Source organism: Hemicordylus capensis, chromosome 1 (genome assembly GCF_027244095.1).
Source record: "Hemicordylus capensis ecotype Gifberg chromosome 1, rHemCap1.1.pri, whole genome shotgun sequence".
Taxonomy (NCBI): domain Eukaryota; kingdom Metazoa; phylum Chordata; class Lepidosauria; order Squamata; family Cordylidae; genus Hemicordylus; species Hemicordylus capensis.
In genome coordinates this window covers 152,804,784-152,830,218 of record NC_069657.1, presented here as the reverse complement: position 1 = coordinate 152,830,218, position 25,435 = coordinate 152,804,784, and the positions used below count along the sequence as shown (strand labels likewise).

The following is a 25,435-nucleotide window of genomic DNA, read 5'->3' as shown; positions in this document are numbered from 1 at the left end:
GTGCTGTCGGATGTTCTGCCTGACTCTGGCTTCTCTTGATCGCCAACAGCGGGACTTAAACAGGAACGTCTGAGGACCTGTGATTCCTGGCCTGCAGTGGATTGCTCCAGTGGTGCCTACAAAAACTGCCAGCTGGTGGTAGGAGGGGAAACCATGGGACTTTGCTTTTACTTTCATCTCTCTGACTGTTCAGATTCAATGTAGTTGTTCTTCAGATAGCTCTATCCTCTGGGCCTGGCACAGGAAGTGTGTGTTTCTGTGTGATGCATGAAAAATGCAGAGGTACAAAGGATGGCAAGTCAAGGGAATGTCGAAAGCCAAATACTGCATGCCACCTCTTTAGAACCCTGCAGAGGCTCAGTGCACCCATCCCCACATAGCACTATGTGCTTCTGGTGCCGAGGGCAGCTCCTTTACAGCAAACAGAATCCGAGATTGCTCCAGAGAAAGCTGGGAAGGTGTGCCGGGCTCACAGGAAGGTGTGCAGAGGGGGCACTAGGAGGCACAGTCTTTTCAAGTACTTTCACCACAGAGCTCTATGGGGAAGGGCCACATTTCCCGGTGCTCCCCATGTGCACCGCTCTGCATACCTAGGCAGCTGTTGGTGGAGCAGTACAGCTTCTGCTTCCTGTAGAGCAGGCCTGCTCAAATTTGGACCCCCAGCTGTTTTTGGACTACAACTCCCATAATCAGCTTAGGCTGATTCGACAGCTGCGTCCATTCCTAGAGGAGGATGACCTCAGAACAGTGGTGCACCAGCTGGTAACCTCTAGGCTTGACTACTGTAATGCGCTCTATGTGGGGCTGCCTTTGTACGTCGTTCGGAAACTTCAGTTAGTTCAAAATGCGGCAGCAAGGCTGGTCTCCGGGACAACCCGGAGAGACCATATTATGCCTGTTTTGAAACAGCTGCACTGGCTGCCGGTATTTTCCGAGCAAAATACAAAGTGCTGGTTATTACCTTTAAAGCCCTGAATGGCTTAGCTCCAGGTTACCTTAGAGAGCGCCTTCTTCGGTCTGATCCCCACCGCATGCAAAGATCATCTGAGGAGGTCCGGCTCCAGTTGCCACTGGCTCGTCTGGTGGCAACCCAGAGGCGAGCCTTCTCTGTAGCCGCTCCTGGACTGTGGAATGTGTTCCCTGCAGACATCCATAATTTGAATTCTTTATTGGAATCTAGGAGAGCCCTAAAGACCTACCTGTTTGGCCTGGCCCTCCAGTGCTCTTAAATTGTTTTAAAGGGTCTTTGATGCTTGTGAACCACCCTGAGCTATTTTGTAAGGGTGTGTGTCTAAAAATAGAACAAACAAACAAATAAATAATACCCAGCCACAGTGGCCAATAGCCAGGGATTATGGGAGTTATAGGCCAACGTCTGGAGGAGGGCCGAAGTCGAGCAGCCCTGCTGAAAAGGAAGCCCCTCGGCAGTGCAAGCACACAGTGTTGCATGGAGAGGGATGCGCTGTGAGCGGCTACTTTGCCATGCTGCCAGAGGGGGAGTGCATCGTATTCAACTTCAGACATTCCAGAGCACAGCCCTACAAGCCAATCCATGTAGCTGCACAGCATGTTCAACCCACAATATAGCTGGCTGTGCCTGTCCTGTGGCCAGCTTGATTTTCCAGCCCGTAATGAGGCAAATGCCATTTCCCATATATAAAAGTCACCTCCTTGAGTGCTGAAAAGTAATTTGGCCATGCAGAGGAGCAGCCAGCCACTCTGCTCTGCAGGCAGCTGCAACACATAGCGACCGGGGTCAGTTTACAGTCACACAACAAATCGTCACTGTGAACAGTGAGGAAAGGGTTTCCAAAGAGCCATCCTCGCTTGCCAGCACCTCCATGCTCTGTGCCCCCTCGGCCATAATTTGCATAGTTCCTTTCACTGTTTCAGTCATCTGATATGCATGAGGCAAAGCAGCATGACTAGAAAATGGAAAGAAATAAGTGGATTCACGGGAAGCAGTGTTGTGTATGCAGACACACTGGTGTGTGGGTGGACGCAGCGACACCACCATGTGTGCCATCTGTTAAACCATCGCGTGATGCACAGCGCCCCTCTCGGGCCAGTACTTCTGCTCATCCGCTTCACTTGCTCATTAGCTGCTGACACTTCTAGTTGTTCAACAAGAGATTGTTTCCAGCCCTACTGACCCCGAACGCCACTTGAATCTGCAAACATCAAGCTTCCTTAATTGCAACCTTTGCCGATGCAGACAGCGAGACACAACCACATCTGAATTGCCATTTAATTAATGGCCAGGTCCTTGAAGGGATGTGTGGAGAAGTTCTAAATTGTCATCACTCAGCTCAGTGGTGTAAGTTCGGAAGGGATTTTTGCCAGTGATATTTATATCACATATACAAATAACTTCCCTTTCACACAAAATGGCTTTCCAAATGCATGCAAAGGCATTATCTATAACTTGTTAGTTGCTCCCCCAGGCTCTGTCTGGGATGGGGTATACAAACAGTAGTAAGTTTCACTTATTTCAGCGGGGTTTCCTTCCTTCCTTCCTTCCTTCCTTCCTTCCTTCCTTCCTTCCTTCCTAGTAACTGCATAATTGTAATCCATTTAGTGTGGGGGCTCCAGATGGCATCCCTTGATGTTGCTGATCTGCTGTAGGAGCATCACATTTTCTCAGCACTTAAGCCAATTTTTTTGTTTCTGGTAAAATGTGATTCTTCCTCCAGACAGCACATTCGGCTCTGCCACGTGGAAAGTGGCTGTGCAGTTGTAATACGTATCTACTAGACAGTGCCTGTAATAGGAACAATTGTAGGGAACAGAGAGCAATTTCCCTTTCTAGAAAATGTGTCTCTAATGAGCAAACTCCCAATGTGTCATTCTAATTTGAAAAGTTTGCTGCTGCTTCATTTTTGTACAAATTTCTTTTAAGTCCTTTGCTAGATAAGGACACTCCTGCTTCACAGAACATATACATGAGCCCTCATCCAACAATATGCTTTGAAGCGGGGTGGAAGGGATCTACTAAGGTTGTTTTATGCTTCAGTTTCCAACAGCTTTAAGCAACACTGGGAGAGTTGTGGGGAAGGGTTTGGCATCAGCACACCCCAATCTTAAAATAAAACCAGAACAATTTTTTTACTGCTCCCCCATAATTAAAACTGGCTCATTTTCTGGTTTTGATAATAACATCTTCACATGTTAACCACTTCCACCTCAAACTGTCACATGTACACCATCTTGAATTGGGGTGGATGATATCATCATCAAGTATGCTGCTGAGTTGTCCCTATGTGTCCCTACAACTGTATCAAATTTGGTTGAAATTGGTTAGGCAGTTCACAAGTTAACCCACTTCCGGCTCAAACGATCACACATCGACCATCTTGAATTGAGGCGGATGACATAGTCACAAGCTATGTCACCAGTGTCCATATGTGTCCCTACAATTGTACCAAATTTGGTCCAAATTGGTCCAGGCATTGCAAAATTTATTGTGAGACACACACACACAAAGAACAAGGTGATCTCATCAGCTTACTTTCCTTGAGGAACGTAGGCTAAAAATGTGTTTGCCCCATTTGACCATGAGGCCAGGGTGGAGCACACATTTTATACCAAAAGGAGCACACAGTGAGGAGTCATCGACCTGCTTTCTGCTCCCATCAGAAGCCCAGCAAGAAGGCATCCTCTTTCCCCCTGCCCTCATCATAGCCAGGCACATAAGAATGGGCTTAGGGAGAGAGGATGCATGGTGGTAGGAATGCTGACCATCAGACTGGGTAACATCCAGACTAGTCTTGTGCTACTGCAAATGTTCCTGCACTAGCATAAGGATGTAGCAGGCAGCTGTTGTGCAAATAAGTGCTCCTCTGTTGCAGACTAGTGTTTGTGCTAGTGCAACCTGTTGTGCAACTTCTGAAACAACCTGTATATATGCAAATAAAGAACTTGCACAGCCTCTTGCACAAGCTCCAGTTGTGTAGTGGGCTTGGTGGTGGCCCAGGGGCAGGATACCACAGGCTGACCCCCTGCTAACACCCAGCCATGACCCTTGTGCTGGTGTCAGATGCATGTTTAGGCAGGGGGCTTTCAGCCACTCCCAGCTGGCAAGTGCTTTGTTTGTTTGCTGGCTGGGTGTTCTCTTTCTCCCTCAGCCTGAGCGAGGGAGAGAAAGAAAGCACTCAGCTGGTGAACAAAGCACTCACCCGCTGGAAAGGGCTGGTGTGTGAGTGCTTTGTTCACCAGCTAGGTATTTGCTAATGCTATCCCAGGCGTGGCTTGTGAATGCGCCTCCGGGGTGGGGGTGGGGTGGGGTGGGGTGGCTTCTTTAAGGTAAATGGAGCCGGTGCTCCGTGCCACCCAGCAGCCCCCGTGGCGGGGAATCGCCTCCACCACTCACCTGGCTCCCGCGGAGGCAAGCCCCCGCCAGCGGCCAGGTGAGTGGCGGAGGCGATTCCCCGCCGCGGGGGCTGCTGGGTGGCACGGAGCACTGGTTCCGTTTACCTTAAAGAAGCCGCCTGCCGCCCCCCTGGAGGGAAGTTCATGAGCCGCGCCTGTGCTACCCCTCACTCGGAGTGAGGGAGAGAAAGTTGGCAGGTTTGGCTTTTTAAAAGCCAAACTTTGGGTTACGGCCTATTTGACCCACGAGTATACCCCTTAGGTTCTGGCAACCCCAGCCAGCAAACAAAGAGCTCGTCAGCTGTGAGTGGCCAAAGGGCTGTGCATTATGCTGCCAGCCAGCGAGTGCTTTATTCGCTGGGTAGGGATGGAGGGGGGTGAGGGAGTGCCCTCGGGGAGGCTGTGGTGGCTCCTGGACCCCGGCAGCCCAGGGAATTCCCTCCCCTCATTCAATGGTGGCTACGCCCCTCAGAAGCTCTTATTTGTGCAAATGAGGAACTGCTTGCACAACTTGCATTTAGGTGGTTCCTCATCCACTATACAACTTTGCAGACCACCACAATCACAGTGAGTCCTCTTGCAAGTGCCACTATGGATGCTACCAACTATTTCTATCTCTCTTTTAATTCACACTCATCTCTTAGCAAGTTCCTTGACAGCCGGGGTTAAAAGAGTGGAGAAACTGGTTATTAGATATCAACTCGCAATACACCCCCTCCATCTCAAATCCATTGCTTGCTACCAATTTGGGGAAATCTTTACTCCATAGCAGAGGTCATTTAGGGCACCAAAATAAACTGCAGCAGGACATGAGAAGTACTGCTATACTGGACCAGACAACTGGTCTACTTTCAACAATATGCTACATAAAACTCTTTCTGGTTCCAAAGAAGCCACCACACCCAATTCTGTTTAGTTCATACAGAACAATCTCTCTCACACACACCCTCACCCACTCACCCTCACCCCCACCCCCTTACAGTTCTGTTCCATAAAGGAAATCTGCAGGCTGCATCCCATGTTGACTTTGAGATTCATTCACCCACCTATACAGACAATGTCCATGAAGCCATACATTCCATAGCAGATCTGGAAGAGCAGGTCTTGGCGCTGCCACTTTGCGGAAGGACTGAAGGTGGACCAGATGAGCCATGAGATACTGGCGATAAGGAAGAGGGAACCCAAAATGGCTGCTGCTATCTGAACCTTTTCAATGACGGTCAGAGAAATGGCCTGCCACTACAAAGGAGCAAAGGGAACGGGAAAGGGCACACACAAATAAGAACAGGCAAGTCAAAAAGAAAAGCATCGGGTAGGAGAAATATCCATGTGGTTAGTTCCTTCAGTGCTACCAGTTACAAGCAGTTAACATCCCAGCATTTCACATAGATTTTTTTTTTTTAAAAAACGGAAGATAGCAGCTCCTTAAACAGAACAAATTACATTATTACACAGTGGACTGCAGAAGCAAAGGACACTGTTGTATTTGAGAAAAATGTAATAACTTCCATCAGATCCTTCTAATTTCCTATTCTGCTTTCTATTCTTGATTGATTGATTACTTGATTGATTAAGTGCCGTCAAATTGGTGTTGACTATTAGCGACCACATAGACAGATTATCTCCTGGATGATCTGTCTTCAACTTGGCCTTTAAGGTCTCTCAGTGGTGCATTCATTGCTGTCTACCAATGAATGGTCTCTATTCTACCACATTCTAATTTGTTCATAGGTCATATTCTTCTAACTATATAATTAATTCACTTGGCTGGCCATGCGTGATGTGTGGCTGGCTTTTGTGGCAGAACTCTCGCGACATGCTGCATTGGGCAGAAGGACATTGGAGGATGATGGCCGGGCCCGGCTGTGGTGGGGAGGCGGTGGCAGCAGTAATGGCAATAGAGGTGGCCCACCCGCCTGGCGGTAATGGAGGTGGCGGTAATGGAGGTGGTAATGGAGGTGGCGGTAATGGAGGAGGTAATGGAGGTGGCGGTAATGGAGGTGGCCAGGCTCGGCCGCAGTGAGGAGGCAGCAGTGGTGGGCATGGCCATGGTAATGGAGGCGGCGGCAGGGGGCCGGCCTGGCCTGGCTCGGCCACAGTGAGGAGGCAGCGGCGGGCCCGGCTGCGGTGAGGAGGAGGCGGCGGTGGCCCCACCGCTAGGAAGGGCCAGAAGGAAGAGGAAGAGGGCGGCTGAGAAGGTGTGGGAGAAGGGGGAACCGCTGGCCCCAAAGAGCGCACAAATGCTCTGTGTGGGGTAGGCTAGTTATATGGATTCCTTCATTAGCAGTGATTTCTATTTAATTGCAATGGATTGGATAAGATGGTCTGTTGAGTAGAACTGAAATGAAAATGTTGCCATTTGGGGGGGGGGGGACCTGACAAAATGAAGAAAAAAATCTGAATTTTGAAAATGGATTTTGCATTGTAAACACAAGTCTTGATTTCAGATGAAAATGGAACTAAATCTGGACTAAGATTTTCCTGTTTAGCTTCTCTAATAGAAACTAGGATGCCAATTATATAAAGACTCCTCAGTATCCTGGAGAAGCAAATTCTGCACCCAGAACATATATATTCTGCTATTTGAATAAACTGTGCATATTATTTGCATATCTTTATGCGTGGACTGATGCAGGTACAGCTAAGATGGCAGCTGCTGCTGCTCAGCCCTTTAGTTCACAATTATTCTTCCTGGCAGTTTCCAGATTACACACTGGAACAGTTTTGCAACATGTCCTGTACAGTATGTGTGCTTCTGTACTGCCTGCGTCCCTCCTGACATCACTGTCAGTAAGGTGCCGTCCATATTTCTGATGCCCTATTTCGGGTTTTATCGCTGTGCTGCAGCGGTACAACATTGCATCTGCATTGCAGGAAAGTAGCAGTATTTTTCCGTTGTAGCAAGGTTGCAATGATGTTTCCTCAGTGTGAGTCATGTGGTGTGGACAGTTTATTCGGGGGGGGGGTCTGTCCATATTGCTCCTTCCCGCTTCGATTTTTATTTCATCTTTTATTTCTTGTTTTTTCTTATTCCCACCCCTCCTCACTGCCCTCTGGAGCACTCCCCCCTCCTGCCTCCCCAGGGCTCAGGGAGAGGGTCAGGTGGTGGCTCTTATGAGCTCACTGCAAGTGAAGGTGGTGGTGGTGGCTCCTTGCAAGGGGGCTACGAGAGGCTCTGCCTGGACCTGCTTTGCTCTCCACTTTTCAGGGGCAAGGGGTACAGCTGCCTTGACTCCTGCACTGCTACCCTCTCCGCCATTGCTTTTTGGTTTTTGTTTTTGTTTGCTTGTTTTGGCTGGTGCGCTTGTGCAAGGGTGCCATTCTGCATTGCTTTTGAATGGTGCTTTCTCCTCCCAACAACTTTGTGCAAGGCAGCCCAGAATTATTTTTCATCATATCACCCCCGCAACCCCATTGGCCCAAAATGGAATAGGAGGAGGGGGCAGATAATGCGGTTCAAGGAGAATATGGACACCCCCTGCCTGGAAAACACGCTGCAGTGGACAGCAATATGAACGGCCACCAGCCTACCACAAAGCATTGAATAACCTTTTATTCGTGGTTTGAAACTGTTGCACCATTCTGGCGCACCTTGCAACACTGTTTACCAATGCAAATCTTGTAATCTAGAAAATGCCCCTTAGCCAGCAGCAACTCACAAACCTAACAACAATCTTGAAAGGTAAATAAATGAAACAACCATGGGTGATATACTGCACAATGTCACACACACAATGAAATGTAATGTTTGCAGTAACAAAAAAGTGCTAATGCACAACTACACAAATGTTATGCTCTATTGCATGCGTAATTTGTGCAATACGTCGGCTTGTGACAACTACATCTACAAATTCCATAATAGCTATGCATCTCCTTGGCCATAAATTACCCCTGGTAACTGGGCAAAGAGCACCTTTGATTCTCTTCATATTAAGCAGAAGAAGAGCAACTGGCAGCACAGCATCCCTCCAGTGGTTGCTGGTGGTGTCTCCCTTGTGTTTCTTTTTAGATTGTGGGCTCTATTGGGACACAGAGCCATCTTATTATTATTCTCTTTGTGTGTAAACCACTTTGAGAAATTTGGCGTTAGAAGCAATATAAAATGGGAGCTAAGGGCCAAATTGCAGGAATGGGAACGACATCTTTCCTCTCTGTGACTTCTGCAGTGGCAGAAACAGTTACTGTGTGATGTTGCTAGGCAGGAGCAGCCTGTATGTGTGGAGCAGGGGAGTGGTAAACGAGTCACAGGCACAGCTCATTCCTGCTTTCCTCTCCCTGCCCTGGCTGCTTTGGTCTGTCTTGTTTGGTCCACTGCTGTGCTAACCTAAGGCATGTGGGCTGGTTATTTGCTCAGTTCCCCAACCAGGCAAATAACCAGCCTGCATACCTAGGGTTAACATTGTGGTGGGTGAAACAAGGCAGAGGAAGGCATCTGGGGTGGGGAGGGGAGAATGGGAACAAGCCACCCCATTTCTTTTCCTTCTGTCCCATCTGTGAGGGCCACTCCTGCTGTCGGGATGACCAGATGCAATAGTGGACAGTGCTCTTGTACCTTTAAAAATAGAGTTGGAGAGGAGAATTTCAGTAGATATAACTTTTTTCATAAGAGCATAACGAGAGCCCTGCTGCACAACTTTAAGTTGCACAGCAGCCCCAACAGTCCCTCACATCGATGGAGGACTGCCCATCATCTTGGCCACCACTCCTATTAAGAAATTAGATAGAAGAACTTTAAGACTTTGGGGTGGGTTTTGTGTGTGGGGAGGCATATTTTTGAGCACATAATGGGTCTGGCATAGCCTTTGTTCTTTTGATGAAATTTGCTGTTTGCCATAAAAATGGGCCATTAGCTTTTTAAAATTATTTTTTATCTTTATTCTGATTAGTTCCATTTCTAAAAAATATAGGAACATTACCTTCCCCATGGAGCTCTTCTTGCTATTCCAGGTAGAAAATGCTCAATTAATGAGAGCAATTTAAGTTAAGTGGTCACTTCACTGGAGCAAAGAACCCTCCAAACTTGCTATCTGGCCTGCCATATGAACTCATAAGATTGTGTGGTAATTGAGGTTTCCTAATTCCTAGAATGTACACGGTTTCCTGGAAACCTTTTCTGGACCTGTAGAGAATTCAGATAGCATTCTTTGGGGACAGGGAGGTGATTTTTAACACTTTGGACCCGAAACAGAATTTCTCTTTTCATGAAAGCTTTACAACTTCACTCTATGCATGGGGTGGGGGCAGCAAGATTGCTCCAGTTGGCCCAACTCCAACACACTGGCTGGTTGAGACAAAGGTGAGAACTTGTAGGTGTGTACAGTGAGAGATTCTGAACATGTGGAAGAGGTCTACACATGTAGAAACCCAATTTTCACTTTTGCTCAATGTACAAAGGTCAGAGTGAGACCAGCTGGCATAATTTCACTCCCCTTCCATGTGTCAAGAGGACATGTGGAACGTTTGCAAGTTGAAAGCTAGAGAGGCAACTTGGTGTGTGCTGAGCTTCAAGAACCCTGCAGCTTGATTCTGCTTCAAGCGGAATAATTCTGTTCTCGGAGCTAACCCTGAGATATTTCAGGAATGCTAATTTACTGAAGTGGAATTTTTTTTTTTGTAAAGGCAGATTTTGTACAAAAGAAAAAAAAAATACTTAGTACAAGTTGATTTGAGCTCCACAACATTGGCTGGGGAAGGAGACCAGGACAATATTTATCACTCTGTGAAAGTTATGTAACTGGGTGGTGGTAGTTCCCTTGTAACACTAGCATGTGTGAAGATAGGTTTTCCCTTGCAGATTCTCCCCTACAAGTCCTCATCCCAGGGCTCCCCACTCCTATCCCTTTCAAGCTGTATGAAGAAAAGGGTGGTGGGTGGGAAAGAGGCTACAATTGAGGGTGTGAGGGAAGTGTTAAGTACAGGGCAGACCAAGCCTCTGAGAAGCTGCATTGGCATTGTGAACCCATTTCCACTGCCACCAATCTCTCAATCTTCCCCCACTCACATCTTGATCTCTCCAACCCCAGCAGCCGAACACACCAACCCTACCCATTCCTGGCCCCACCATTGAAGCATGCCATGTGCCAATTTTCCCCATCCCAAATCACCCTCCACCCTGATCTCCACACCACCATGACAATCATCCTACTCTATTCTCCCCACCCCATGCTCCTTTATCTGGCAGCTGTGGCTGCTGCCACTGCCATGCTTCCTTCTCCCTCTTTCTCTAGGTTGTTCCACTTCCTTTCTTTTGAAAAGGCAGATGGCAGGACATGGGGTGGAAGGAAGGGTGTGGAGGACCCCACACTTCCTCCTATTGCATCCTTCCTCCCTCGTCTAGCAGTGAGCAGGACAAGCAGGTGGAGGAAGAACAGCACAGCAGCTGTGGCACTACTGCTGTTGCCACTGGTGGACAGGGTAGTGTATGGGTGGCCAGCCCCCTACTAATGGAGCAGTCGCTGAGGCAAGTGGTTAGAGGTGGTCACCTCAACATGCTTCATTAAGGCTCTGGTTAAGTACTCCTTTCCCACCTGCCGATTCCCCCTTGTCGCTGCATTATTATTGGCTGGTAAACATATGCTTGCTAAGGCAACACGTAGTTCTGCTCTTAGCCTGCAGATGCTTTTGCTTCTTAGTGCCAGTCCCTGTGCTGATTTCTGCTACATTGAACAGACTAAGGACCAGACTAGATTAGACACTGGGAATCCTGTGATTGTCTGCATTTTTAGAAAAGTTAAGAGCAGCTGCAGAGGCTGGGGTGAGGCAATAGGATCTGAGCTGTGGTGCAGAGAGGGGGATTCTTTTTAACCCTTTCCCTGTTCCATTATACAGGGGGAGGGATTTTAAAAAAGCTACTCTCACCATCATGGCCTTAACCAGTACCCCACCTTTGCTGCTACTTTTTAGTTAAGAAACAAACAGCAGATCTGATCATAGATCTCCTAACATTTCATCTAGTTTGGATATATTACATTTATTTGTATAACAGAAGTCCATTTGAGTTTTCCATATCAGATGACAGAATGATTTGGGCCAGCCTTGCACAGTCCCCTTACCAATGCCTGTGCACTTTGGGGTGGGAGATGCTTTTGTTTTTTGCTTTTAATTTCCTCCATGGGTTAATGTTTCTCTCTGTTGCATTGCAGAAGAGTCTCTTTAGCCCTTTAAACATGGCTAGCTGCCAGAAATGCTGCTGCTCTGAGGGCACTTAATGTCCTAATCTGTTGCACAAATTGTATTTTCAAGAAGGCACTCTCTTGGCCTGTGTGACTCAGTCACCTCCTGGACTGTTGAGCATGTATAACTGAAACACACACATTCTTATCCTGTTTACCCCTGCCTCCATCCTCCTTCCCTTTTTCCGCTGTTTCCATTGTGCTGATATCTAGATTGTAAGCCTCTCAGTGCAGGGACATTTCTAGGGGAGTGTACAAAACCAGCTGGCCTGGTTCGGTTCAAGTCCGAACCAGACCTGAACTGGACTGGGCCTCTGCACCTCTTTGAACCCCCCCCCCCCCGTTGTGGTTTGGGGGAGCTGGCAATTTAAAAAAAAATTACTCACCCCACAGTGGGGGTGAGGCCCAGAATGAAGACCACCCGAACAGGGCAATTTGCCGCATAATGGAGGCTGGTGGGAGAGAGGGGGACCTCCAGAGACTCCCCACCCATGGGGTCCATTTAAAAAAGAAGAAGACCGTGAACAGCCAGGGGGTGGGGTTCGGTTCCATATCGAACCATCAAAGCAAACAGGTTTGATGTCAAACCTGATGTCGAACATCCCTATTTTGAACGTCGAACCTGTACGCACATCCATAGACCTTTCCTCTCATTCTTTGCAAAGCACCATGAATATAAATTAATAATAATAACAATAATAGAAGGCCTAAGATATGTGCCATAGTTCTAGCTAAGGGCCAAACTCGACGTGATGATGCAGGAATTTCTGCAAACAGGGAGGTCATTTATACAATCAAAAACTGTGATCTACCCAGGTTTGGGAGCTGTGTGTGATCCCAATTTTTGGTTGTGTGGAAGCAAGGTAAGAGGAAAACCTGGGTAGAAGTAATTGTGTGGAAGCTGGCTTATCTGAGGGGCAGGCACATGATTCAGCCACTGAGCTAAGCAGGTCTGGGTCTGGTCAGTGCCTGGATGTGAAATTGTCTGGGAACCCCTATGTACACCACCTTGAATTCTGCAATGGAAAAAAGGTGAGGTTGAAATGTATTCATTAAATATTGTGATCCAAGGAAGGGAAAAATAGTCAGTACAGAGGACACCATTGGTAAATAAATCCATACATCACCTCACAACTGGAGACATCAGACAGTTATTCTGATGCATTAATCTTAAAGCATATTGGCACGTTTCCAGAACCCCATCCAAACGAGGAATAGAAAGTTGGCCATTTGCTGATGATGCAACATTTTGGGAGCAGACTTGGTATATGTGAAGTGGCTGTCTGTAAAATCTTATTTTGCAGCTAGACAATGAGGACTGTCTTGGGCACTAGCTGCAAATTCTCAGCAACCCATTCGAGTCTTGAGTTCTTACAAGCAATGGGAACCCTTCACACATTCTGTGAGGTGGGTTGGTGGTAGAACCCAACTCTGGGAACCTTGAAAGGCCAAGGTGCTTTACATAGGAGTTATTATTTTTCTGGCAACAAATGATAAACTACTGTATTAAGGGCAATGTCCTGGTCATCCTGACCATGTATAGTAGGTTTCAGCAACTCTTCTTTAAACACGTTTTTGCTCTGTTCATTCCCTTCCTTTTCTTTGTTTTCCCCATTCTACACCTTTTTACTTTGAAGCTAATTGTTGGGGCTATTTGTTATGCTGATTGGTTCTGGATCTCTATAGATACTGTGCAGGGGGCTGGGGGGGCACAAGGGCATCGGATTGTTCTGTAAATGAAGGCTTAGTGTGACACCTGCAGATGTTGTTGTAAAGTTGATTAAAAATGCAATGAAAACAATTTATTAACAGAAATGAAAGAGAACATTCTTGTTTGAACTCAGGAGATTGTGTTGGGACTTAGGGGAGAGATAGATATAATCGGCTCGTAGATATATTGGGCTCAAACCGTTAATTGAATTACAGATGAAAATCAGGGCCATGACATAGTCCCAGGGGGCTCCAGTGTCAGGTTCCAGTCCTCATACTGTAATGGATTCATTGAGATGCATCCCTGTGGGGGAGCCCATGTGGTATAGTGGATAAGAGCCTTGGACTGGGGAGACTTGTATTCAAAGCCCCACTCATCCATGAAGCCTGTTCAGTGAGATTGTCCTGGTCTCTCCTCCAGTCTAACCTACCCGACAGGCTTGCTGTGATGACAAAAAAGAGAGAACATCATGGGGCTGTGCTGAGTTTCTTGGAGGAAGGGCAGGATAAAAATGTATAAACAAATTAAAAAATATATTTTCAGTACTTGGAATGTCCAGATAGTGAGAGGTTAGCCCCATGTGTAACTAGTGGCACCCACCCACAGTTTCCCTTACTAAGACTCCTTGTTCCAGAGTAATAAGGGAAACTGTGGATGCCACTCACTATGTTACAGAATTCGTCTCAAGAGACCACCTATTCACCAACATTTACAGATTAAGACCGTGTGGTCTAAATTTGAATTGTATGTAAAAAAGCTGCAATGCTCTTTCCCTCAAGCATTTCTAGTAGCTGCTGGAGATTTTAATGCTAGATTGGGAATAGATGATAGATCATCGCTGTACAATAAATTTCAACTTTATTCCCCCCTATGATGTTCAGTCGCCACTTTTTTCTTGCCAGTTTCCAATATGATAGGAAATTATGCAGGTCTATGTTTGGTTCAGATTTTTGATAGGCTGAGTTCATATTTATTAAATGGTGCTAGAGCTGATGATTACCTGGCTGAGTATACCATTTGGGCTGGCACTAGATTATATAGCAATTTCTTTGGGTTTATAAACTCATTTGGAGTGTTTCAAAATGGCTAGCCGGCTGGATAGTGACCATCTACCTGGAGACTTGCACTTAGATTCCCCTGAAAGTCGCTTACATTTAGAACCTACTGACTTTTCAAATTCAGCGCTTGAGGAACAACCACCCCATGTTAGATGGCCTGAAAGAACAGAAGAGCAGATCGCCTTAACACTGAATTCGGAATCTCTTGTCCTCTTCATTCTACCATATTAGCCATGGGGATGGATAATAGTCATTTGGATTATTATAATAAGATTGAGCAGGCATTGCAGCTGTATCTTACACTGGTTCATGGAAAGTTCATGGTACTACCCCTGCTCCAAAGGTTGGTTTGATACAGACCGTATCAATGCCAAAAGGGCTCTTATCAGTGTGTATCAAACATACAGGGACCATCTTTCATCTTTTCCTTCTCAGCAAAAAAGCACTATAAACAGCTGTTGAAAACTTTAAAACGGATCACTATGAGACTGTCCTGGCAGCAATTGATTGTTGCATCACGTTCCCAAAATCTATTGCTGTTCTGACATGTTATTGCCCCTCATCCACCTCCTAGACCATTTCAGCTTGATTGCCTTATCCCTGCAACTGTATGGGAGGAACCCTGTCACACATTGTACAAGAAAGATGAAGCTTTAGATCTGAATGTGGATCCTTTACCAGGGTGTTACAGTAACACGCCAAGATAGATTCTCTGGTAAAGCAGCATAAACCTGGTAAAGCCCCAGCAATGATTGTATATATGTAAAACTAATTAGAAATTATTTAGCATAGTGGGCCCCAATCCTCATTTCTCTTTCCCCCCTTCATTGACTGTACTGCATGAGTCCAAAAGGATTGGGGGGTGGCGTGGCAATAATAATCCCAATTTATAAAACGGGGAAACTGTCCAAAAATTATCAATCTATAAGTCTTCTGAGTATAGTGAGTAAGTTGTATGCTAGACACTTTTATGAATGACTATTAGACTGGATGGATTCTGAAAATATTCTGGCTGAGGAGCAAACTGGTTTTTGAACAAGTCATTCTGTTATGGACTCAGCTTTAATATTACAATACTAGCTGGGCAGGCACAGAATATCTGCACCTCTAATCCACTGCCACCCCCTGCCGCCATCGTTCCCCCCTGCCCGCCTGCTGCCATCGTCGTTGTTTTCTTCCCACCCAGCTTTCGCTGCCTTCTTCTGCCCGTCCCTGCCATTTTCTCTGCCTGCCTGCTGCTGCCATTCGCTGCCGCCTCCCCCCCGCCAGGCCCCTGGCCTGGCTGCCACCACCGCCACCATTTTCTTCCATCCCACCTGTCCCTGTCGCTATCTGGCAGCTGCTCGCGAATTCCCGCCAAAGCTGCCACACATGGGATTAGCGTCAGGTACACCTAAGAGAAATATATATATAGATATGTTAGTTAAATATACCTCTAGACCCAATTCTGACTTATATGCATCATTTGCTGATTTTAGATCCGCTTTTGACTTTATTTCTAGAGAGAAACTGGCGTAAGATACTGACGACTTGTCATTTACTTTATCCAGTGATTAATTTTCATGAAAATTCTTGCTTATGAGTACGCTGTAGTGCACAGGGATATCTCGCTAAGGAAATTTCAGTGTTCAGAGGCAAAGAGGCACCTTTTCCCGTGGTGATTCTCTTTATTTAGCAGGGGGAGAGTAATTGGCCCTATCCACCCCCAGCACAGTACCTCCAGTGACTGTTGCTGGTGTCTACCTTGTATTTTTAGAATGTGAGCCCTTTGGGGACAGGGAGCCATCTTATTTATTTATTTATTATTTCTCTGTGCAAACTGCCCTGAGCCATTTTTGGAAGGGCAGTATAGAAATCAAATTAATAATAATAATAATAATAATAATATCTATAACAACAGCAACAACATTGACAATAAAATTCAGCCATCCCAGGTCCTTGGGAAGGACTCGATGTCTGGATAAAACAACCCAGTCAATAACACCTGTCTGACTGTGTAAGCAAGAAATAATAATTAGACAGAGCTGTATTTTGTCTCTGCTGCTGTTTAATTTTTTACATCAACTCTCTTGTTTCTCATCTGGATAATCCACTATCCACCAAAATTGGCAGATAAGTAACTTGCCACATTTATTTATGTGGATGATGCTGTCATTCTTTCCCAAACTCTGATAGGGCTAAGAAGACCCTTGCGCTTACTTGCCTGCTATTGCGATGGGCAATCCTTAGAAATAAATCACACTAAAACAAAGATAGTGGTATTCATGAAGAGACCAAAGGCACAGAATTGGTCATTAAATGGGCACAGTTTAGAACAGGTTAAACTCTTTAAATATCTTGTTGTGATTTTTGAAAGCCTCAGGTAGGAGGTGTGCCCATAGAGAGTATGTTTCACAGAACACACAAAAAACGGCATTAGCAATCCAATCCTTTTATTGTTTTAGGGGTGCTCAGTTTCTTCCTGCTGCAATAAAACTTTTCTCAGCTAAGGCCCAAGCACACCTCTTGTACGGAGCTCAATTTGTATTCAGATTTTTTTAGAGGTAGAATCTGTGCAGTCTAAGTTATTGAGAAGCATTTTTCAAGTACCCCGGTGTGTGCCTAGCACAGTTCTTCATCTGGAAGCGGATTACTTAAAGTGGAGGCCAGAGTATGGATCAATATTTTGAATTCTGGCTAAAGTGGTTTTCCATCCCGCAGGATCAGCTCCATCTGTATTAAGTGACACTTACTCCCTGAGATGGAAAAAGGAACTAGAGGAGAAGTTGCACCATTATGTTTTTTCTTCTTCTGCACTGATATCTCTGGGGTACAAAAGAGCTAGATAACTCTTAGACAACGAATACATGATATGGAGTGTCAAACTGATCAGGGCTCCAACCCTGTTGGTGCCTTCTTGGATATCCAAGTTTTAACCCTGCCAGATATTTAAACTCGATCACAGTGTCAAAATATCGCAGAGCTTTGATGTTAGCCCCCTGCAATGCGCTACTAACTGGAGTTTTGGAAGGGATATATCAAGAATGCCTGTGCCATTGTATAAAGAATGCCTTTTCCATTGTAAGCTGGGAGGCACTGAAACCACAGCTCATGTGTTCTTCTATTGTCAATTTTATAAAGGTCTGTGACATAAACATATCTAACACATTTTATAATTTGCCATCCATACTGATCTCTTCTATCTTAATTACCTTTTAGCTGATCGGAATGATATAATACTTTACAATATGGCTATGTTTTGTTTGAGGGCCAGTAAAATTTGCCAGGAGCTCATTATGAACTGTCTAGTTTGATTTAAATTAGTCTTTTTGCTGTCTTTTAAATTTATCCTGTTGGCTTCTGTATTTATTTATTTATTTATTTATTATTTTAGTTATTGAATGTATTTATTGTATGTTCTGTACTGGTCAGTGACTATAATAAAGATATTGAACTGAGTCCCAAAAGTTCAAAAGGTATGTATGATTATGGCTAAGGATTCAATTTAGGAGGGAAGTCAGTTGCTCCCTGCTCTATGTTTCAGGACCATGGACACTTCCAGTTGTGCTGCTTTTAGCACCAGCCAGTCGTTTTCCCCCCACTTGCAGTCAACAAGCAGAATTTCAATGTTCCTTCCACACAGTTTTGGGACATGGCGGACTGCGCCTCTTTCTTTAACCTCTCCTGTTTCTATTGTAGTCTATTGTATCTGAACATGTGCCTTTCAAAGTAGTGCTAACAACATTCCATGTGTGTAGTCATTGCACTGCTGTAATGCTGTTCTTAATAATGTCAGATGTTCTGCATTAATAAATGTGATGATTGGAGCATAGAGAAAAGTCAGGTGGGTAGGGGATGGATGCTGTCCCTGTCAGCATTAAGAGTAAAGGTAAAGTGTGCTGTTGAGTGTCCCTGTCAACATTAAGAGTAACGGTAAAATGTGCCATCGAGTCGGTATCGACTCCTGGTGACCACAGATCAAGTGAATAAAATGTGACTAGCCTAGACAATTGGAAGGTGCTAGGATTTTGTCTCGGCAGTAGCAATTGCAGATTCTGCACACCAAATGGCTATTGTGGCAGCAGTTAAGTGTGAAAGCAGCAGCATATCTAGCCTGAGAAAGCCATGATGCTTAGGCTCTTTTTGATGCCAAAAGAGTTTGTATTTGTTCAAAAATAGGAGTTTTGATTTTGTTTGGTAGCAATAAGCCAACCAGAGAGGAGCCATAGCTCTTGCATGTAGGAGGTCGTGGCCTGGCTCCAGGTTGCAAAGAGCCCTCAGCAATGACCTGTGGTTGCCTCCTATCTGCCATGTTTTCTGCCCAGAATGCATTGTGATGCTACATGGGGCACCGTGGGTATTAAAAATAATAGCAAGCATAATATTGGGCTAGTGGATCAATTGTCTGACTCGGCAGAAGGCAGTTTTATATATATATCAGCTTCATGTACAGTACTGGCATATGTTTTTGCTTTTTAAAATTGCACTGTATAAACTCCTTTATGTAGATCTCTTTTATCCTAGGTGCACATGGAGAGAATGCATAGTGTATCCCATGTTTTTTAAAAAGAAGTCACAAACCCTAGCACACAGCAGGAACAAAACAAATATTAAATAGCATGGTAGCACTGGTAGGCTGCACTGATTCATTTAGACAAAGTGGTAATGAAAGAAACCAGTAAAAGGAAAATAAATGGCATATCCATTTATTTTCCTTAGTTCCATTTTATTTTCATTTTCTTCTCTATCAGTTCATTTGACAACGCTGGGGCTGGCTGCAATCGTGGTTAATTTTGTATCCGGTCCTTAGTTTTGAAATGATGTTGCCATCAAATCAGGTCCTACCTGATCCGATTTTATAATGTTAGGAGATTATACACAGGCACAAACAATAAAGTGCACACTCATTTTAGATCAGGTCTTTGTGCATGACCTGTGTGTTTTTCATCCATGCGCCCATGTTCTATGCAGAGGAGGAATCTCACACTTCTCCCTCATGGAGGAAGAGAATTATGTGCTCAAGAGATGGGTTCCATTTGTTCATCTTCCCTTGAGGGATAGACACATGTCCCCCCTTAATATCCAGAAGGGTGGAAAGATGAAGAGAGTCACTAATGTCTCTTTTCCTTGGACTGTGTGAAGCAGCTGTGACAGACACAACCAAGATCCACAGGGGTGGGGGTCAGAGATACACGAGAGCACACATTAAGGGAAGCAGATAATTGAGTCCATTTTCATGTGCACCCTAACCCAGGCTAGGGGAGCCCAGCCTGGGTCAGGCTGCACATGAGAACAGCCGGGATCGGGCCCGATCCCAGTGGGGCAGCACCGCCTAGCCTCACTTTGTAGCCAACCCTTAGCCAGGATTAAGGGCTTGACCAAACCCTTAACCTGGGCTCCGGGATTGTTTGTATTTAGTCTCAGTGGCAGGGATGGATTAAGCTTTTTGCCACCCATAGGCAAAAAAAGCCTTTGCCGCCCTTTAACCTGAGAGAGAGAGAGAGAGAGAGAGAGAGAGAGAGAGAGAGCACAAATGTGGAGGAAGGCAAAAAATGGGCTGCACAGCAGAGACCCATGGAGGGAGGAGCAGGGGAGCTGGAAGGAGCTTGCTGCCCTTCATCCTGCTGCGCAGCAGCATTTTCAAAGGTAAAAGGGAGGACTCTCCCCTCCCCACAGCCACCGCCACCGAGCCCCATCCTGCCACCGGCAGAGGCAAGGGCAAAAGGGGGAACTTTCCCCTCACTCCCCCCTCCCCACAGTTACTACAGCTGCTGCTTTTACATGTAAAAGGGGGAGACTTTCTCCTTGCTCCACCCATGCTTGCTGCAGCAGCAGCTGCTGCCTGCCAAGAGGGTCAGCACATTTTGAGGAGTAGCAAAATCTGCTGCCCCTCAAATTTTGCCACCGTAGGCAAATGCCTACTCTGCCTCTCGTTTATCCCCTGGTGGCGCAGTGGTAAAACTGCCGCCCTGTAACCAGAAGGTTACAAGTTCGATCCTGACCAGGGGCTCAAGGTTGACTCAGCCTTCCATCCTTCCGAGGTCAGTAAAATGAGTACCCAGAATGTTGGGGGTAATATGCTAAATCATTGTAAACCGCTTAGAGAGCTCCGGCTATAGAGCGGTATATAAATGTAAGTGCTATTGCTATTGCTATTATCTGACACTGCCCAGTGGACACAGATATTTAGCCCCAGCGGACACAGAGATGGGTGCCTAGAGTGCCTGTCTGCTGGGGGAATCCCTCAATGCAGTGTGTGTGTGTCACGTGATGCATTGTGGTATCTCTGGAGGTGGGACACATCTTCCCATCATCTGGAGCTCTGTGCCGTTGGCATGGAATGTGGATTGTCTGGGAGCACAGTCCACGCTCCAATCAACTTAGCAGCCATTGTTTGGGGGAAAGTTGAGTTTGACCAACCTTCCTCCACAACCACCCGCTGCTCCACCCACCCGGTCATGTGAACGACCTCACTGTCTGCTGTCTCAGTACCTTCATGTATGTCCTCCCTCTACATTTCTAAAGGCTAACACCTTTGCAAAACCACTTCACCTTAGAACTGATCCTGTTTTGTCCAGCTCAGTACTGCTGTGAGTTCTCCAGTGAGGGGGCCAAAGTGGCCTCAAGCACAACTTCTGCCCTCCAGTGCAGACCAATACGTTAAACAATAAGAAAAAGAACTTCTGCTAGTGCTGCCTTCTGCTGATGTCCCATATCCTAAGAACACAAGAACATAAGAACAGCCCTGCTGGATCAGGCCCAAGGCCCATCTAGTCCAGCATCCTGTTTTACACAGTGGCCCACCAGATGCCGCTGGAAGCCACAGGCAGGAGTTGAGGGCGTGTCCTCTCTCCTGCCATTACTCCCCTGCAACTGGTACTCAGAGGCATCCTGCCTTTGAGGCTGGAGGTGGCCCACAGCCCTCCGACTAGTAGCCATTGATAGACCTCTCCTCCATGAAGTCATCCAAACCCCTCTTAAAGCCATCCAGGTTGTTGGCTGTCACCACATCCTGTGGCAGAGAGTTCCACAAGTGGATCACGCGTTCTGTGAAAAAGTACTTCTGTTTGTTGGTCCTAGACCTCCTGGCAATCAATTTCATGGAGTGACCCCTGGTTTTAGTGTTGTGTGAGAGGGAAAAGAATTTCTCTCTCTCCACTTTCTCCACACCATGCATGATTTTATAGACCTCTATGATGTCTCCCCGCAGTCATCTTTTTTCTAAACTAAAAAGTCCCAGGTGTTGTAGCCTCATAAGAAAGGTGCTCTAGGCCCCTGATCATCTTGGTTGCCCTCTTTTGTACCTTCTCCAGTTCAACAATGTCCTTTGAGCCAAACTAGCCATTACATTATTAGAGTTTTCTAAGTAGGAGCCATGGAGGTTAGATACAGATTAGGTCTGCACACCTCCCACAATCCCAGTCTAGATCTCTTTTTCTTGCTGTTGCTTTATGCTCTGTCGACAAGAGCTTTCCTCCCAGGGCAAATTGCAACAATGCTTCTCTCAATCTGGACTCAGACCATGGCAAGATTAATTGCTCCCCTCTGGTGTGGCTTGTATTCAGAAAGAAAACTCAAGTTCTAATGATGCACTTAATGTATAGTTTGGCCCTTACTGAGCCCAGCTAGCACTGCCTAGTCAAGCTAATGAGATGAGATCTGCTCTCCATGGCCCCACTCTTGTAGTTCAGAAGCCAAACTCCCAGCCTGCTTCTAAATAACTGCATTCATTTGTCCAAACTGGACATTCATAGAATATAGCAGGGGGAAAATGTGGGTCAGACATTGCCGTTCCATCACTCTCAAGTCTGGACTAAAATAACCCAGGAGACATTCCGTGGTCTGGGAGAGGAGAGCTGGTCTTGTGGTATCAAGCATGACTTGTCCCCTTAGCTAAGCAGGGTCTGCCCTGTTTGCATATGAAAGGGAGACTAGAAGTGTGAGCACTGTGAGATATTCCCCTCGGGGGATGAAGCCGCTCTGGGAAGAGCAAAAGGTTTCAAGTTCCCTCCCTGGCTTCTCCAAGATAGGGCTGAGCGAGATTCCTGCTTGCAACCTGGAGAAGCCACTGCCAGTCTGTGTAGACAATACTGAGCTAGATAGACCAAGAGTCTGACTCAGTATATGGCAGCTTCCTATGTCCCATGTCCAGCATCCATTGTGCTTTCAACATATCTGATCACGACTCACGAGTCACTCTCAATGTAGGAAGTGATTGTTATATATATGTGTGTGTGTGTGTGTGTGTGTGTGTGTGTGTGTGTGTGTGTGTATGGAGGGGGTGTTTCTGAGCTGGGGAAATGCATGCATGGAAGTATGTGTGTGAAAGTGTCTGTGTGCGTGGCGAGTATGTGATATTATTTGCATCGGAGAGAGAGAGGGCACGGCGTCCAGGTGAGTGCTGTAGGTAGGGCTGCGGCTGCACAGAATGTCAGGCCGATCACCGCCGCTCCCCACAACATTCGGGTGCTGGCAATATCACCAGTTAAATCTGTTAAAGTTCCCTCTTGCCACCCTCCCCCCACTGCACCACTCTCACCAGCTGCCACTTCTTGCAAGATCTGTTTTCTCACAATATTTCAACTGCTTCCTATCAATCTACATTCTCTTGTTTAACCATTTTTTGTCCAAACCATCTGAATTCTGGGGATTGTTTAACTCTTTGTTCTCAATCATTTTAATTCTTGTGATTTAGAAACTACTAGCCAACCCCACACAGAGCATCTGTGCGCAATTTGGGGCCAGCGGCCTCTTTTGGGGCCTCTTCCCCGCCACCTTCTGCCCCAGTCTCCACTTCCAGGCCCAGCCTCCACTCCTCCCCACCACCACTTCTGCCCCCCCTTTCTCCCCCCCCCCGGGCCTTGCCTCCGTGGCTGGACTGGGCCTGCCGCTGCCTCTGACCTCTGTGGACAGGCCTGCCGCTGCCACAGCAACCAATCCTCCTGGGTGCGCCTCAGTCAATCAGGCCCATCTGCTGCCCAGCCAATCAGCTGGGCGCTGGGACGCACATTCCAAGGCACACCCAGGAGAATTATATATATAGATAGATAGATGTGCAAGGGTCATCCTATCTGTCACATTGAAATACTTTGATCCTTCTTCATCATCACAACTGAAACCTGCCTATGTTGTTGTAAAACTTATTACAAATATTCAATAGAAACAGCAGTAGTGGGAAGCTGCATGGATTTTACTTTAAAAGCTGTTCATAGGAAGGAAGAAGGCACTCTCAGTTGATCCTTGAGACAAAGTTCTTGGAGACTTGGAGGAACAATAGCCTCTTAGGTATGTTGAGCTCAAGCCATGAATTCCACTATAAATCAAAACAAGAATGGCACAAGAACGACAGTTTATGTTACATTATGATCAGAAAACACATGATGCACTGCAACTATAAATGAAACATACATGTACAAAAACTCTGTGTCTTTCAAGTGAGCAATTGACAATTTTCAAGGAAAGGCAGAGCAAATGAAATGGTTGAAATTCAAATAGGAAGGTACATTATGGAGCCAGAAAAGAGAAGGTCATTGTGGTGTAGTGGTTAAAATGCTGGACTATTTATGAGGAGATCTGGGTTCAAATCCCCATTCAGCCATGAAAGCTGAATTATCGTGGGCCAGTCTCTTTCCCTCAGTGTTGTCTCTTTCCCTCACAGGGTTGTTGTGAGGATAAAAAAGAGGGGAAGAATCATGTGCTGTATGTTGCCCTGAGCTCCTTGGTAATACAGAAATATAACAGCTGACACCACTTTTGCTATGTGTTTTCTGCATGTCTAATACTTGAGTGTGATACTAATACTTGAGTGTGAAAATCTTCTGGAAGCAATATAAGAGCTTTAGTTTGGTGACTAGGACTAAGCAGGGTTTTTTTAAATGAAAGGTGTGAAGGTGAATTACTTTTCACTTTCTGGTGAATGGATTATTTTTTAAAAAATTGACTATATGTTTAAAACAGCTCTGTGTAAAACATCTTGTAGATGTTTTCAAAAGAAAATGGAAAGCACAGTTCTGCAGTTCACTGTGCAATGTACAATACAATGAAAAGCCACCCATATATCCAACAACAGGCAGAGGGAAAAGCATAAAAACAAGTCAAAACAATGGAAGAAAGGACTTTGAAATAATCTCTAGTACCTTTACCTGCAGAGGGTTCTTTGTGCTTATGGCAATGACGTGATACTTGTAATAACACAGTTCACAGCTCCAGCATCCTCTCTCACCGATCCATTTGATCAGACAAGGTTGGTGCGTACATTTCACTGACCCGTCACACCGACATGGACTCAGCAACTCACCCTGGATAGAGACAGGGAAAGAGAAACCTGGTCAACAACTTTATTTTCATTTTGTTAATGAAAGGGGTGAAAGGGAGCTACTTTTCACTTTCAGGTGAAGGGATTTTAAAAAGAATTGACTATACAGGCGGACCCTATTATCCATGGGCGTTCCATTCTTGCAGATTACTGTGGGTAACAAAACCGTGGATAATGAATCACTGAAGTCTATGGGACTGCATGGGTTAGGTTCCCAGACTTCAAAAGATTGCTGGAAAATCACCTTTAAAATGTGAAAATGGGCCAAATAAAGTGCCCTACAATGCTTTGTGGATCTCTTGGTGTCCAGCAATGCTACCCGCCCCCTGCCGCCGCAATCCTAAATGGGGGGAAATCATGGATGTTTTCCTTTTTAAAAAATTATGTATTTATTCAATTATTATACTGCCCTTCCTAAAGTGACTCAGGGCAGTCCCCCCCGCCCCATTTTTCTGATGAAATGAGCCACAAAATTGCTCCTACAGACATAGTGGTGGCCAGAAATGTCCTCTGGTCATTTCTGGCCTTCTAGGAACCATGGATATGTGGGTTTTAACCCTTTCATATCTGTGGATAATGAGGTAGGGTGCCTTTTTGTGGACCGTGAATACACAAAACCACAATTAGCGGAACCACATATAGCAAGGTCCACCTGTATGTCAGTTTTAGGTGGAACACATGTTGGAACACATTTTCTTGAAGAACAGAAACAACCAGTTTCTCATCACATGGGCCCCACTTTGAAACTTCCCTGTGGTTGTTCTGTGTAAAGAGAAGTTCATCTGTAGGATCTAGGCATACAAAAAGCTGAGAGTGACCAAGCTCCTTCTTT

At 45.8% G+C, this 25,435-nt stretch overlaps 1 protein-coding gene across 8 annotated transcripts in view; it reads right to left on the bottom strand.

Moving 5' to 3' along the window:
- MARCHF4 (membrane associated ring-CH-type finger 4) overlaps positions 1–25,435 on the bottom strand; it is a 237,221-nt gene that overhangs the window by 12,743 nt on the left and 199,043 nt on the right. For 7 of the 8 annotated variants that reach the window (XM_053270893.1, XM_053270883.1, XM_053270903.1 and 4 more), the window contains 2 exons: positions 24,425–24,586; positions 5,415–5,607 (listed from right to left, as the gene is read on the bottom strand). In XM_053270893.1, coding sequence (XP_053126868.1) covers positions 5,415–5,607; positions 24,425–24,586 — 355 coding nt within the window. The remainder of the gene's footprint in view (positions 1–5,414; positions 5,608–24,424; positions 24,587–25,435) is intronic. The other variant, XM_053270912.1, reaches the window with a different exon arrangement.